Below are 16,568 nucleotides of genomic sequence, written 5' to 3'. Positions count from 1 at the left end.
TATTAATGCAAAGGATATGGCATGTGACAAAAATTCATCAACAATTCACATTGATTTTTTAATTTATATTTTTTAAATAGGCCGTTCGTGAATAAAAATTACAATCATCCCAGCCTTCACAAAACCTGTGATCAAACAAGCAATGTTTTGGCTAAGAGCAAAAAATTGTAACAGGTAAGCTTAGCTTGTATGTTATGTGATTATACAAAATGAGTAACAGTTTTTACATACATCCTACAGTTGAGGTCAAACATACATACACGTTGCAGAATCTGCAAAATGTTCATTATTTTAGCAAAAAAGGATTTCATACAAAATGCATGTTTTTTTTTTTATTTAGTACTTACCTGAATAAGATATTTCACATAAAAGATGTTTACATATAGTCCACTAGTGAAAATAATAGCTGAATTTATAAACAAAATAAAATTACCCTGTTCAAAAGTTTACATACGCTTGATTCTTAATACTGTGTTGTAACCTGAATGATCCACAGCTGTGTTTTTTGTTCAGCGAAAGTTGTTCATGAGACCCTTGTTTGTGCTGAAAAATTAAACTGACAGCTGTTTTCCAGAAAAATTCTTCAGGTCCCACAAATTCTTTGGTTTTCAGCATTTTTGTGTATTTTAACCCTTTCCAACAATGACTGTGTGTTTTTGAGATCCATCTTTCCACACTGAGGACAACTGAGGGACTCAAATGCAACTACTACAGAAGGTTTAAACACTCGCTGATCCAAGCATTAAACGCCAGGGGTGTAAACTTTTGAACAGATTTTTTCTTATTTTGCCTAAATATCATATTTTCTTTTTCATTTAGCACTGCTTTTTAGAAGCTACAGTAGATACTTGCATGTTTACAAGAAGTTTTCACCCCCTGGCTTTTAATGCAACTATTATTTTCTCTTGTGGATTCATGTGAAATATCTTATTCAAGTAAGTACTAAATAAAAAAAATAATTTGCATTTTTGCTTTTTGTATGACCCCTCCTATTTTGGTAAAATAATGAACATTTTGCAGATTCTGCAAGGTGTATGTAAAGTTTTGACCTGTATATGTTGGTGTGTGTTTAACTCCAGCTCCTGAAGAACTGTTTGAAGAGGACAGACTCACGACCCTGAGGGAGAATTTCCACCTAAGGACACAGAAATGTAAAAGAGATCACAGTTTTGCACAGAAATGAAAACAAAACAGTGAGCTGCCAGTTATTGTACCTGTGTTCTCATCCTGGGATAGTTCATTTCTGTAATAAACTCATCTGCCACCTTCAGGGCAACTCTCTTCTCATCTGCATTGGCTCCATAACCTGTGCATCAATGGGGAAAGTCAATAAATGAGAAAAGTATGATTTACTAAACACACAAACATTAACAAATATACAAAATCACCTTTCCAAACATAGATCTTCCCATTAGATCCATTGTCCAGAATGAAGCAGTCGTCTTTCTCCAGCATCTCTTGACCAAAAGGGCCTTTGTCACACAGTTTTGTCAAGGTCATTTCACCTGTTGCATTAGACACCTGAGAAAGAAAATTATTCAGAAATTTATCCCTAATGTGAATTTTTATTTTCCCTATAGTATTCCTAACCTTCAAAGCAACTGATTTTATTTGACTGAGCAATTACTCTGTAAATGAGAGAGAGCTGACCTTGTAAAGGGAAGCAGAATTAGTGATGTCTGCTTCAGCATCTTCCTCTGTTGAACTGTCCTTAAGAGCTGGGATTGGACCAAGTGCCTTTTAAGTAAAAATAGAGATAATGTTAATATTTCCAACCCATTTATGCATAAACCTATGTGTACATTCACCAGTGAAAATACATTTTTCTAATTTAATAATTTGAATAGTTTTATATGAATATTAAATTATAAATGAATGAAATGTTGATTTTAAATTAACATGAATTTTCAAATTTTTTATCATTTAGTTTTGCCTTAAAGGAGAAGTTCAATTCCAGAATAAAAATTTCCAGGATTTTTCTCTATATAGTGGACTTTAATGGTGGCCAACAGGTTAAAGGTCAAAATTGCAGTTTCAATGCAACTTCAAAGAACTCTACATGATCCCAGCCGAGGAATAAGGGTCTTATCTAGTGAAACAATCAGTCATAAAAAAAAAAAAATTATATACCTTTTAGTCACATTGGAAAAGTCATGCGCGGTTAGTTCTTCGTCTGTGTACTTTGATTCAAAAAGTTAATGTAGGGCGAAAAACTCCATCTCATTTTCTCCTCTAACTTCGTCCAAAAATCATCCAACATCGTGGTTTTACCTTTTTTTGTAAAGGGCATTTGACTTTCTTTGCCAATCACTTTGTAAACACTGGGTACTTCTGCTTACGTCAAACTAAGATGTGCATTTGAAGTTGAAAAGTATATAAATGGATATTTTTCAACCCGTTGGCCACCATTGAAGTCCACTATATGAAGGAATGTTATCCTCAAAAACCTTAATTTCTTTTCGACCGAAGAAAGAAAGACATTAACATCTTGGATGACATGGGGGGAGTAAATTATCAGGAAATTTTCATTCTGGAAGTGAACTTCCCCTCTAAAGAAAGCAACACTTCAACATAAAAATAGTATCCAGCATCATTCCTAGAGCATCTTCAATGTATTGGAGATGTTTGTCACCTGAACCATCTCCAGTGGTTCCTCTCCCTCTGTGACATCGATGATGTGAGCTTTGCCATTTCTCTCAGTGTCTCTGATCAGCATTGCTATCTCACGCACCTTCTGTCGCTCAAACATATTGGCTTTGGAACCGCTCCATGCGACTACAGTCTGAACAAAAACATACGTGGATTTGCATGATAACATCAAATGATTGGCCATGCTTATACAGCTAAAATAGCAGCAGCACAATGACAGACAACATTACAAAAACAACTTTTTGACACACCTCTCCAAGGTCCAGTATAAAACAGTCACCCTTGTTGAAGCTCCCCCAGCTAAGCTCCACCTCTCTAGCACGGATGTTTTTCTTTCCTTTGACTTGGTACAGATGTGTAACAGGGCCAACCCTAGACTTGGCACTCTTGAACCCAGACTCCACCCCACCTTCCTGAGACAGATAAAGAAACCAAGTGCATTTTTTCAAAATTGCAGGGTCAGTAAGACTTTTAAAGTCTCTTATGCTCATCATTTCTGCATTTCACTGATCAAAAATTTATTAAAAACGGTAATATTGTGAAATATTCCTACAATATTTGACTACTGTTTAAAATAAAATGTATTCCTTTGACAGCAAAGGGATTTTTCAGCAGCCATTACTCCACTTTTTAGTGTCACGTGTTCCTTCAGAAATCATTCTAAACTTTGGTGCTCAAGAAACATTTCATATTATCAGCAAAGTTGAAAACAGTTGTCCTGTTTAATATTTTTGTGGAACCAGTTTTTTTTCAGGGTTTCTTGATTAATAGAAAATTCAAAAGAACAGCATTTATTGAAATATAAATGTTGATCAATTTAATGCACACTTGTTGAATACAATATTCCATTTTTTCTGTTCCTATTCCTTTTCATTCCTTTCGTCTTTCTCTCACCTTGTAGCTGACTCCTTTTGGGAAGAGTCTCATGAACTCGGGTGACTCGTATCCTTGCACCTGTCGGTGTTGTACTGGCTCTCCACCCAAGAAACTGTCCAATTGAGTGGCAAGCATGGCACAAGCACCCTGCTCGTCCCGGGACGACTTCTCACCTTGACCAAGTAAGGAAAGCCGACAGTAAGAAAAAAACTTTTAGTACATTTTTTACATCCTTAATTTACTAAACATATTTTAACAGTTCTCAACCTGCACCAAAGTTTGTTCTACATTTATATACATGCATAAACAAACACTACGCACCCATCCACATGTGCAGGTCACTTCCATCCTTTCCACGGTTGCTGAGGACGATATATGCATCTCCGTTGTAGAAGACTCCCCTCTGCAATGGGTCAAGAAGCACGGCCTTCATCTTCTCAACCCTCCAGACCCACAACCCTGGCTCTCGCACTTCATGGGTGAACTGGCTCTGTGCCGCTCGCAGATTAAGCATCTTGCTGATGGGGGGAGAGAAAGAGTTAGGAGTCGGTGTGCACGTAGAGGTCGGGGGCTGCGTTATGAGAAAGTCAACAAGTGAAGAGAGGAGGAGGTAAGATAAGAAAAGGGGGAATGAAGCGAGGAGAAAGCGAGAGTGGATGAGAGAGAGAGAAAGAAGAGAGCCTATGTATGAGGAAAAAGAAAAACACGGAAGGAAATATCAAATATTATAATGAAATATGATGGATATTGTAGAAGCAATGCAATCCAAACAGAGAATTATTGCATGTTTTTAAATATAGGATGAATAGAAATGAAAGACAGCAGAAAGAAAGCAAGAAGAATAATTTAGGGAAGGAGAAAATGGAATAAAGAAAACAGAAAGTGGAAATATGGGAAGGGATGGGAGAGAAAGAGCGGCAGATAGTGAGATCGAGGAGGTTTGATGGAGTTCGCCTGATCTAGACACTAGAGGCGGGGACCTTGAAGGTCAGGGGTCAGATATGGAAGCAGAGCACGGGATTGCATGCTCCATTAGAGATGCACAATGGGAAGGCTGGTGGGAGGTGAGAGCCGAGAGATCACATATAATAGAGCTGAAAAATGAGATGCAATTGTGCCACACAAATAATTCATAAGGCCAACTGTTGCGCAGCCATACAAGACACGCGGCTTACACACACCCAGCCACGCTCACCAAAGACAGATAGACAGATCAACAGAGCAAGTTCTCCCCTAGTCACTGCGTTTACAGTGATTACTTAATCGCATTAAGCGGTCAGATGTGAGGTCACAAACTGAAATAAACCATGTGAGAGTGACGCTTCGTCTTTTGACGGGTCTCATGATCGATGTTAAAATATCTGAATGTTTACACAATCACCATCTCCACATCAACCCTCTTGAGAATGAGATGACAATCTATGTTTCCTCTTGAATGATTATAAGTCTAAATGTGAGCTTGTGTCATGTTGGTAAAGCAGATGGTAAAGCGGTCACACACTAACTTTGATGTCTGATGACACCTGCTTCTTTCACTTCCCTGTAACTTTCAGATATAGTATAAATAGTAATTCTGAATTCAAAGAAAATGCTTTTACCTCACCAGTGTAATTTTTTGCAACTTTGTCCTTAGCAGAGTTGTGCACCACTTAGAACTAAACTGAAAATTATTTTTTTCATTTAAATTCAGTTTCTAAGTTTAAAATAGCAGAACAGAAAATTGCAATTCAAGTTTGAATGTTAGAAATTAGAATAAATCATTTGATAATGGTAAAAAACATTAACATTTTCATATAGGACAAGTATTTAACAGAATTAAAGTATTAAAAAATGTAATCTTCTTTGTAAAAGTAATAAAGCGAATATTAACGATTCTTTAAATTAATATATATTAAGTGTATATAATATACAGTCAAAACTAAATTTATTCAGACACCTTCAGTATTTCTCACAGTATTACAGTTTATTCGCTACACTGTAGTTTAGAAAATGGTAAAAAAAACATGACAAGAACTCTGTGCCAGAACAAATTCATCTTGATAATCACAAATTAATTACAGTCAAACCAAGATTTATTCAGACACCTACTAAATTTCTCACATTATCACAGTTCACAATTCACTATTTTGTATAATAAAATAAAAACTTGAGAGTTAAACTGTGTCAGAACAAATTCATCTTAATAATGTAACAAAAAATGGTCATTTTGGTCAATGGTCAATGATCAGTTTTACTGGTAGTCCACTGTATGTAGAATTTTTGGCTATAATATGTCACAGTTTACTTTATTTTGCTATCCTCGCTTACATAAATGAACTTTAGTATCCTGCGCCCACTAGTAAAAAAAATATCAAAAACTATATCTGGTGTCTGAATAATTTTTGGTTTGACTGTATAAATAAATACTCTCTCTCTCTCTCTCTGTCTCTCTCTTTTAGTTATGTTTAAGTTATGATTTATTTGATATCTGCTCATTTCCTACCTTAATGCAATAGTCTTTGTTGATGTCCGTCCAGCTCCAGACAGTTCTTAAATGTAACAGCTGCCTGAGCAATCGCCTCTACTGCGTATATAGCTGACTTGCTTCATAACTTCCTGCCATTTCCCCCTCAGTAACTTACAAAGGCCATGCACAGTTATTGAGGCATTGACTGTGTGGAGCTCTTGGTTGGAAGACAAAAGCTTGTTAACCAAATGATTAGCCGCAGGGAAAGTCAGATCATCAGCATCTCACATCTGTTGCAAACTCACTGTATGCAGTATGCAAACACATCTCTTTTTGACTACACAAGCAACACATCCTTTAACTGATGCTTTTCTCGTGTCATTTACGGTATAAGCGAGAGACAAAGGGCAAGAGGAGTGAAAAGTTGAAAGACAAAAGACCAATGTCTAAAAATGTAACCCAGTAAACAGTATTTTTATGGTTCACCTCATTTACAAATGTCATGTGAGCTGTTATGTATTAAAGAACACGGGCTTAGGATTCATATCTGAGATCTGTCAGCGTGACATATGGTAATGCAAAGTAAGGATAAAAGTCAGATTTCTCATTTATAATGGAGGTAGTTTCCATCATTATTGTCTGTTGGATGGGTACACTGAGGTTTTTGTAGTGAGAGTTTTGACAGGACTATTTTTACGAACATAAGCAAAACAACTTTGAACTGTGAAACTGTTCAAAACTAAACTTGTGTTTATGTCATTTTACTGTAAGAAAGAGCGTGGGAACCACCAGAAGTCACTAGTTTAGTTTTCATATCTCTCATTTGAAAAAAAACAGCAACAAAAGACATAAAGAATTTACATACAGTTAAAGTCAAAAGTGCACATACACCTTGCAGAATCTGCAAAATTGGAATTATTTTACCAAAATAAGAGGGATCATACAAAATGATAGTCGTTCATGAGTCCCTTGTTTGTCCTGAACAGGAAACTGCCTGCTGTTTTTCAGAGAAATTCTTCAGGTCCCACAATTTCTTTGGTTTTTCAGCATTTTTGTGTATTTGAACACTTTCCAACAATGACTGTATGATTTTGAGATCTGTCTTTTCACACTGATGATAACTGAGGGACTCAAATGCAACTATTACAGAAGGTTCAAACACTCACTGATGCTTCAGTAGGAAACACGATGCATTAATAATTTGAAGATCAGGATAAATTATTAATTTTGTCTTCTGGGAAACATGTAAGTATTTTCTATAGCTTCTGAAGGGCAGTGCTAAATGAATATAATAAGATATTTAGGCAAAAATAAGAAAAAGGTGCACATCTTCATTCTGTTCAAAAGTTTTCACCCTGGTTCTTAATGCTTTGTGTTTCCTTCTGAAGCATCAAGTGAGCGTTTAAACATTCTGTAAGAGTTGCATACAAGTCCCTCAGTTGTTCTCGGTGTAAAAAAGATAGATCAAAATTTCTGATATTTTAAAATGATAGAAAACAACCTGAAATTACTTCTGATTAATTTTTCTTTATCTGGAGGACCACATAAGTAAAAAAAATATCTCAAGTTATGCAATATACAGGGACAAGAGAGAACTTACTAAATTTAGTTCACATTGTTCTAGTATCTTATAACAGTAGATCATCGTACCTAGATCTAGATTACTTAAAAATTGTAATTGGTTACTGATTCCAAATTACATGAGAAAAATTGTAGTTAGTAACGTAATCCATTACATTTTAGGTAATATAACCAGATTACTTTTTAATTACTTTTAGATTACTTTTGACCTAACTAGTTTAACACATTGATTTAAATAGGATAATCTTGGCATAACAATACAAAGATTAAGAAAATATATTCCATTTGTTGTTATTAACAACATAAAGTGCATTAAACTAATATAAATTGTATTACATCATGGTTTCCCAAACTAGGGTAGGGTTTGTTAGGAACTACAGGAGGTTAATTTAATTTTAATCAGTCAAAAAAAAAAAAAAATTTATTTGTTTACCTCACGTCATGTGACCATTAACCAACATCAGAGAACCAGTGAACATGCAGATGTGGTACTTAATTATTAAAATAATTATTGTAAAATCTCAGGGTAAATATATTAGGTGAAATACAAAAGTTTGTAAATTTGTGCATTTTAATGTGTTTGAAAGACAAAAGCCTTCCAAAGACACAGAAATACATGGATAAATAACCCACTGAGTGATAACTGAAATAAAAATAAATGTGTTTATCAGTGGTTGATGCAATGTTGAAACACTTGAAATGATTTTTTTGTAAATCAGTGATCAAACACTGTCGCCACCTAATGGCTATGACTGATCTGTGTGAATGTCCACAAAACTTAAAGGCTTTCTGAATGTATATAATCAGTAGGCTATTTCAGAAAGGAAAATTAAAAAGATGAAAAAGAGGAATTAGGGAGAATCAATCAATTATGAATAATTTATTGCTATTGTAAATAATATGTAGCCTAATTATCTAATCCATAAAAAATAACTGTAGTCTGATTATATGAGTTTTTTAAAATGTATTTTAATCTCATTACAAGTAGTATACTTGTAGTATTACAAGTAGTATACCGGTACTTAATTTTTGTAATACAAAATTACATGTAATCAGTTACTACCCAGCTCTATACCACAGTCAATGTAGTCAAATAACAACCTTTAGGCCTGGACTGTGGAATGTGGGCATGTAATCATATTTTAACCGAGTATTTTATGTTTTATTTGTTATGTGTTGGTCTGGGATAACAAAAAGAAAGTACGTTTTCTCATATGAAAAATTGGTTTCACCTAACAAATGTCTCTTTTTTATGTAATTGCCAGAGGTCTTGAGCAGCAAGTGTCAACTGTCTCATGCCTCAGGTTATAATCACTACGCATTTTGTTTTTGAATCTATGAATATGATAAATAATAGGTTTACAAAATTATTCAAACACTAACAAAGCAAACAACATGGGCGCAGTCAAGATTCATCCAGTCAGTTCCTGTCCCAACGTGAACGCGCCCCCCACTGGTGACGTCACGGCTGCAGCTGTTCGGTTCGTCTGAATGTAATTTCATAGACAGTTCGTTTTTTCGACGGAAGGACCTCGATGTAACGACGAAAGCGACGGATTTTTTGTTAGTTTGAAAGCATTTACGGTTTATCTTCGTTTAGATGTGGAACAACGTGTAACGAAAGACGTTTGTTAGCTTTCACGGCTAAGTGTTTGCTGATGAACTAGATTTGGGTATCTGTTTTCGTATCGGACAACCTTGGGTATGTCAAAACATCTGAACCGGTAGATTCAACTGGGTCGAAATTAAAACTATACATTTAAAATCTGAAAAAGTGATAACTAATATTGTTGCGTGATGTTATTTAAACTGATTAAAATGTCGCTTTGTCGTAGTTTCGCATTGACGGTGAAAACGGAAGTCGCTGTTTGGCTTAACGTCGATGTGTTTTGTGTTCAACTTAAAATTGCATGTGTTGTTTTCAAACTTTAGCTGTATATTACACGTGTAATGTTACAGGTTAAACGTACTATTATGTTTGTTTCGAATTAACCTTCTGAATGTGAAATCCACGGCCTTGTTGGGCCTCAGACACGCGTTCATGTAACGTTAGGCCAGGAATGTGGTGTCGTCGAGCTAGTCTTAATTTGCTTAATTCCTGAATAATTAAATCAAGGACGATGCTTTATTTCAGCATTTTATGTGAAACGATTAAAACATTGCATTTTGAGTGTTTGATTGAGTATTGATGATTTGTCCCTAGAACACGACTGACAGGACAAAGTATCATCGCATTCAGCGTTTTTATATCGATTTTTTGTTATGTTGTCTGTAAATCTCGATGTAAACGCGTTGATTAGGTTAGACATCCGCATGCCTTACTAGTATTTGTTAAAAAGGGTATTAGAATATATTTTGTAAACTAAACAAGATCCAGTCTAATCGAACACATTCAAAATGGCTCTGGGATAGAGTGTATCATGCAACTTTTGATCATTATTTAAGAATTGCATGTATTACACATGCTGAGATCGAATATTTGGCTTTCTTTTTTTATTTCCTAGAATAAAAACCGGAACTTGTTGGCACTGCTAGTCTTACTTTTACTTTCAGATTGTAGAAGTGCCTGCCCTTTAAGTTTGCTGTCAGTCCTGTTTTGCCATTAGTGTAAATGACATGGAAGAGTAATGTTTAATGTCTTGTTTTATTTCACTGAAGATAGGTTTAAAAGCTGAAAAATGGTGAGACCACACTCAGGATCACCTCGTTCCAAACACAGGTACTACAATGCTGTAGATTTGTTTGTTTGTAGATTTATACATCATCTGAAAGCTGAATAGTTGTCCAAATGAAGTTCTTAATACACATTACTCATCAAAAATTAAGTTTTGATATATTTACGGTAGGAAATTTACTAAATGTCTTCATGAAACATGATCTTTACCTAATATCTTAATGATTTTTGGCATACAAGAAAAATCAATAATTTTGACCCGTACAATGTATTTTTGGCCATTGCTACAGATATACCCGTGCTACTTAAAACAGGTTTTGTGGTCCAGGGTCACACATAATATTTAATTCTGATATATCTGCATGATGATCAAGAGAACGGTGGCTCAAAATTTTCATTTGTTTTTAATACAGGCCTTTCTCGGACAACTACAGCAGCATGAATCATGAAGGGCGATTTGGCCCCCCTTCAAGAAGCCAGAGAGGTTTCAGAGGACCTCCTGGAAAAGCCCCACCAAGTTGGAGAGATAACAACAGCAGTGGACCCCAACCATACCCCAAGAGGCCCTCGCTCATGGGTGAACGCAGAGAGCGACCACATGGACACTGGATGCAGAACCAGGATAACTTCCATCCGTATCCCAGCTCACAGGATTCACAGCGGGGCCGCAGAAGGCCTTCTCCGCCCCGCTCGAGCCGCCCTCCCCCAGTCCAGCACAGGCAGTCTCCACATGGTCCTATACATGGACCGCCTAGCCACAGAGCACCACTTTTTCACGAAAACCACCATAGCCACACATCTCCATCTCGCCATTTCCATGGCCCTCCGTCAGAAAGACGGATTCCTTCGCCACATAGTTCCTTCAGGGGTCCGCAGCGACGCCCAAGCCCTCAGGAGCATGACAGGAGCTGGTGCCCCTCACCTCGGCAGAGGCCCTTTGGCCGGCCAAACCTTGGCCGGCACCACTGGAATGGCCCAGGAGGTTACCCTCACCCCCCTGGTGGGGATTCAAGGCTTTCTGGCCCACCCCTACGAAAACCCAGAGAGTTTCATGGAAGGAGTTCATATCCAGAGAGGTACAAGAATGAAGCTGTGCAGGCTGGGTAAAGTAAATATACAGTTATGTGTTAGAATGCAAAGTCCAGTACACTGCAGGGTGGTGAGAGTAAATCCCAGCTTCCTTCAGCTTTCTGTCAGTGTAAAGTACCACAGGATCTAATGATAAAGCCCATAAAGTGAAAAAGTCTGTCTGGAGAAAATGTAAAACCATTTGAGGCTATTTCCCCTTAAAGTTATACTGGCACAGAAGTGATATGGCATTCAGCAGCCTGAAGCTGGATCTAAATTGATAGAAGTTAAGAGCTTCCACAAGAGCAGCACAAACTGGCATTATAACCAACATGTTTGTATTGTTTGTAATGGATATGTAGGTGGTCTGCAGAGAGAGATCAGCGTGCACCGCATGGAGAGCTTGGAAGAGAGTCCCGGCGTCCTGGCATGGACTGGGCACAGGGAGGAGGGGGAAGCCCACATACTCGGCCTCCTTACAGATCAGCGCCACGAAGACCAGGCCCACCGCCATCAGGCTCATCATTCAGACCGTATCCGCCTATGCGACCTCAGGAAAGGCTCATTGGACGCCCAATGAAGAGGAATAGTCATGAATTCAGACGGCCACCATCATCAAGCGGTTTGGAGCATGGGCCGCCAAAGCGCTTCCGCAGGGAATTATCAGTGAGACCTCTTCCTATCAGGGGCTTCAGAGGTCGTGGTTTGTCTCTTCAAGATAAGAGTCGACTGCTAAAGGCACGGAAGTTTAGAGCGGAGTCAGTGGCCCGGTTTAAACTGCCCCCACCGAGGCCAAGAATCTCAGACAGAGTCCAGAAGCCCAAGCCTCAGACTGCGCCAAAGAACGGCAAAGATTCCCCAGGAGTCTCATCGCGCAAGTTATCACTCAAAAAGATGCCATCATCCAGAGAGTCATCCCCCAACACAGACTCCAAGACTGCAGAGCCTGAGAGGGACTCCGAAACAAAGGTGGAATCCCGTCGCTCTGTGAGCGCGCACAGGTATGGTATCACCCCTCTCACTGTGGCAATGGGCGCGTGATGTTTAGAAGGTCAAGCTTCCTGTTTTTCAATGGCACAACTTTCATCAAAGGGGTGTCACCTTATCAGATGAGATGGATGAGGAGAGAAAAAAGAAAATCATGCGTTTTCCTCCTCATTATTGACAACAGTATGATGTTAATCCTGTCGTTGTCGAGAATACCTCTGTCCTTGTCAAGAGAATGTGATAAGAGATAAGTCTGAGCAAGTGGTCTTTCAAAAGTTTCACAGTCGCAGTCCTTTGTGTTCCAAAAGTCAAATGCTGTTTGTCCCACAATGATGCGTCCAGATCGACCTGGACTCAGAAGAGATGTTTAAAATGTCTTCCAGGGAGGGAAATGGTTTTTAAGCCTTAATCTTAAGTGTTTGCAGAAGGATGCCCTGCCTCATTACGCAACTAACTGCGGTAACAATGAGCCAAATTCAGTCTGTCACGGCTACTCCTTGCGGATATAGCATAGGACGTCTTGCAAAATGGAAATGTGAATGGATTTCATAGAGAATGGACAAGAATGTTACAATATTTAGACACTTTGATATCGTTCACTTTGAAGAACTTGACTGATTGGCTGAATGAAGAAACATCAACTCAAAACCAGATTTATTTGCAAGAAGAGAAAGGGTTCCTTTGAACGAGTCAGCGTGTACCATTCCATAATAGAATAACGTAAGATTTGGTCAGCATCTGATCAGATGATGATGGTCAAAAGAATGAGACTCAATGTCTAATAACCTCAGGAATGTCCTGAAACTGTACCCAACAAGAGGCATCGTCGTATGAGAACTGCTGTGAAAAAGAAGACTTGCATGCACTTCTACAACAGATCAAAGAGACGGGAACAAAATTGGCATTCTCATTTGTCACATCCCTCCTGTGAAACTGCAGTCCTTTGTCATCACATGGGTGGTATTTATGAAAGATTTAGGCTCTTAAATGCCTTCTGTCCTTGGCATTGCAGCATTGACGACAAGCAGGGATCATGTTATTTAACAACCAGTCCACTGACTGAAATTGGAGTTGTGCCGAAGATGAGACCTGATGCCAAAATGTCAGCCAATAATTTATAGTCACCCTCAATAGAAGTTCTGCAACTGAAGAATGACCCAAGCAATTTTAAGCTTCACATACCCACTTGTTAAGTGAAGATGGATATACATTCATGAACAATGTAGTTTGAAGAGTCTGCAGTTTAATCGAGGAAAACTGGCCAACAAATTCTAGAGAAATCAATCTCCCTATCAGAAGATCCTCTCATCAAAATTTTACCTTGATGCTGTCACAGATTTCAGAGCAGCAAACCAGCATTTATTCCATGAAATGCGTGTTCCAGCAAGAAGAAACCATTGAAGTCTCCAAACACATCTAATCCATTATGAAAGGATGGGTTAAGAGGAATGTGTCTGGCTTGTCAAGTCTGGATTAAAAGGAAGTGCTCGTATGCCAGTCTGTTCACATTTTGGAGCGTAACACGATTCCTACACGGCGTTCTTCAGTCCACTCATTCAGTCTGCAAATATCGGTTATTCACATTAGCGAAAGGAAGGCTGCTAAAGGCCAAGGTGAATCAGGGAAAATTAATCTACCAATTCAAACTGAAGCATGGAGATGATGGGCTTGCTTTGCTGTAAGTACCCATGTAGTAATCCATCATTGGTCCTTCTGCATTTGCAACAGTACAGTTGGGTTCTTGAGGACTGTGAATGTTTGAGTAATTTAGTTTGAAGTGCAACATTTCTCTCCTGAGTTCACAAGGCACAACTTTGAAATCAGATAATTTGTGCATGCCTTCTGCTTTTTCTTGAATGCTTGATGATGTTTAGAATTTATTATTTAAGTGTTCAAATGATGTAGATCACTTGTTAAAGCCTTGTTGACCTCCATTTCAGCTCTTCACCAATAGACAGACGACTTTCACGTGATCTTGTTGTGGTTTCCCATTGGGAGGCAGGGCACAAACCCAGCACTAGCCCTAAAAACAATGCTCCCTGGAGGAATAAGGGACCCAAGAGCAAATCTGGTGAGCAAGTCTGAATGATTTTCAAATAATTTAGTATCAAGTTAATGCCTGCAGCTTTCTTAACTATTTTGGTTCTTAAATTTCTCAATCTTCCAGAGGAATCAGAATCTCATGGAAATTTAACACTGAATGAACGCTTCACCAAGCTACAAAGTCCTACCGGCTCTTCACAGGAACAGAAAGAAAGACGGTAAGTGAGGAACACTGTATTCCTGGTCTCCTACAGATGCTAAATCTTAAAGATTTAACTGAATACAACTTTTTACAATTTGTAGATCTTCTGGAAGTCCAGAAAAAACCCTGAGGAAGCCTGGATCATTTCCGGTAATTGAAGTATTAAAATTTTGATTTATTTTACTCATCAAGGGCACTTTAAAAGTAAATGCAGTTTAAAAACAATTTTTATATCACATGTTTCTAGTGATTTGTAGTAAAACATATGATCTTTCCAACATAGCGACCTGATTTCCGCCCAACTGCTGGAGTGAAGAGAGGATCTGCCCCTGATGGAGTTATTAGGAAACCATTGATGGTAAGTAATGCTTGTTGGTATACTGAATAGTACTATAACACTGAATAATAATAGCAATAATACACAATTATTATTTCAAAGGGATAGTTCACCTAAAAAATGAAAATTCTGTCAATAATTACTCACCTGCATGTTGTTCTAAACTCGTTTGTTTCGGAACACAAATTCAGAGATGTTTGATCAAATCCGAGAGCATTCTGACCCTCTATAGACAACATGAGAATGAGTAATTAATAACAAAATTTGTATTTTTAGAATGAACTATCCCTTTAAATGTCTTGTCTTTGTAGTAGGTTTTATTTGTCTTATGTGGTATTTCCATGTATATTTATATAACTCCAAAATATTTTCTGTCCTCTAAGGGCACTTTAATTCCAAGACCACCCTTCAATCAGAAGCCTGTCTTCAAAAAGAGTCAAAGTATCATGTCGAAGTACAAGAACTTGCAGACGTTGCGGCATAAAGTACCCCATCAGCGCCAAGCCACTAGCTATCGCCGGTGGTGATCCAAAATGGTGAGTCCAATTTCACGGACCTGAATGATAAATATTTTTTCCTGAAGTTGTTCATTACTGTTGTATATTCAGTTACTGAACTGTTCTATTATCCATTTTGTAGATTGCATATTCTGAGGCAAGTCGTCTACTGTAGAGTCTCTCTATGGAGGTCCCTTCCCCTCCTCACTTTCCTCCATCTCCTGCTGTACAACAGTATATACTAATCTCTATTTAAAAAAAAAAAAAAAAAGCAACATGAAGATCACCAAAGTGTTATTTTTCCTTCTATAATGCTTTTTGGTTTTTCTTTTCTTTGGTGTGCTTTAGAGCTAGTGTTGAAATCTGTGCATTTGTCTTTTTAAAGTTTCAAAAAATAGAGATTAGTGTTACATTTCTTTTTTGTATATACATTTAACCTGTACAAAACTGCTTTATTTGCCATAATTTTGTGAAAATATGATTTTTACCTTTTGGTTAGATTTCTTTTTCGACATGTAGTTATGTTTATACCGTACATCAGTGTCTGAATAGCTGCTTTTTGAAAGTGACTGTTAAAAGACTCATATCATGCGAAATGATCCTTGTAGAACGCTGTATGATGAGTAGCTTTCATTTAATGAAACTGAGTTTGAGTGTTTAGGTGAGCACCATGTGTTGATAAATGGACTTTCCTGAAAAGTTTTGTTTGTGTAGCTCATACAACACATGTACATTCTTTGTAATCAGACACTTTGAATAAAACTGGAATTGTCAAATGCCTTCTATTGTGTGAAAGCAAATACTATACTGCTTGTCAATGACTTTTTGTGGCCCACAAAACTAGCCATAAGGGTCAGTTTTAGAAATTGAGATTTATACATAAGCTTTCCGTTGATGAATGACTATATACAACTATTTGAAAATCTGAAGGTGCAAAAAAAAAAAATCTAAATGTTGAGGAAAATTGCCTAAAGTGGTCCAAAATAAGTTTTTAGTAATGCCTATTACTATTATTAGTTTTGAAATATTTATGGTAGGAAATTTACAAAGTATCTTAATGGAACATGATCTTTACTTAATATCTTAATGATTTTTGGCATAAAAGAAAGTTTGATAATTTTGACCCATACAATGTATTGTTGGCTATTGCTACAAATATATCCAATGCTATTTTCTTTATGCTGCCTTGGAGCATGTATTGAGAAAAA

General features: G+C 37.4%; 2 protein-coding genes across 4 annotated transcripts; one reads left to right on the top strand and one right to left on the bottom strand.

Annotated features, from left to right (window-relative positions):
- Nucleotides 1-4,039, bottom strand: capga (capping protein (actin filament), gelsolin-like a). Its single transcript, XM_073841187.1, has 8 exons — nucleotides 3,847-4,039; nucleotides 3,544-3,698; nucleotides 2,901-3,062; nucleotides 2,633-2,782; nucleotides 1,651-1,737; nucleotides 1,389-1,521; nucleotides 1,215-1,306; nucleotides 1-1,135 (listed from the first exon to the last, which is right to left on the bottom strand). Exons 1-8 carry the CDS (start codon nucleotides 4,037-4,039, stop codon nucleotides 1,070-1,072), a joined length of 1,038 nt encoding a protein of 345 aa, XP_073697288.1. The 3' UTR covers nucleotides 1-1,069.
- Nucleotides 4,040-9,013: 4,974 nt separating this feature from the next.
- Nucleotides 9,014-16,165, top strand: LOC141335051 (uncharacterized). Of its 3 annotated transcripts, none has more exons than XM_073840328.1 (10): nucleotides 9,014-9,254; nucleotides 10,215-10,271; nucleotides 10,640-11,302; nucleotides 11,657-12,295; nucleotides 14,222-14,352; nucleotides 14,449-14,542; nucleotides 14,628-14,676; nucleotides 14,810-14,884; nucleotides 15,247-15,399; nucleotides 15,503-16,165. In XM_073840328.1, exons 2-9 carry the CDS (start codon nucleotides 10,231-10,233, stop codon nucleotides 15,388-15,390), a joined length of 1,836 nt encoding a protein of 611 aa, XP_073696429.1. In that variant the 5' UTR covers nucleotides 9,014-9,254; nucleotides 10,215-10,230; the 3' UTR covers nucleotides 15,391-15,399; nucleotides 15,503-16,165. The 3 variants fall into 3 exon arrangements, with proteins under 3 accessions (XP_073696429.1, XP_073696428.1, XP_073696430.1); XM_073840327.1 differs by having other exon boundaries at nucleotides 10,211-10,271; XM_073840329.1 differs by having other exon boundaries at nucleotides 9,045-9,115; nucleotides 10,211-10,271.
- Nucleotides 16,166-16,568: the final 403 nt, after the last annotated feature.

The sequence above is a fragment of the Garra rufa genome, chromosome 5, assembly GCF_049309525.1.
Source record: "Garra rufa chromosome 5, GarRuf1.0, whole genome shotgun sequence".
NCBI classification, from domain to species: Eukaryota; Metazoa; Chordata; class Actinopteri; order Cypriniformes; family Cyprinidae; genus Garra; species Garra rufa.
This window is presented reverse-complemented; position numbering and strand designations above follow the sequence as displayed.

Coding starts and splice junctions, on each gene's coding strand:
- capga (XM_073841187.1), bottom strand. CDS start 4,039: ATGCTTAATCTGCGAGCGGCACAGAGCCAGTTCACCCATGAAGTGCGA. Junction 2,783..2,900: donor TTATACTGGACCTTGGAGAG/GTGTGTCAAAAA, acceptor GTTTTTGTTCAG/ACTGTAGTCGCATGGAGCGG. Junction 1,738..2,632: donor AACCACTGGAGATGGTTCAG/GTGACAAACATC, acceptor TTTACTTAAAAG/GCACTTGGTCCAATCCCAGC.
- LOC141335051 (XM_073840328.1), top strand. CDS start 10,231: ATGGTGAGACCACACTCAGGATCACCTCGTTCCAAACACAG. Junction 14,543..14,627: donor CAGGAACAGAAAGAAAGACG/GTAAGTGAGGAA, acceptor TACAATTTGTAG/ATCTTCTGGAAGTCCAGAAA. Junction 14,677..14,809: donor GGAAGCCTGGATCATTTCCG/GTAATTGAAGTA, acceptor TTTCCAACATAG/CGACCTGATTTCCGCCCAAC.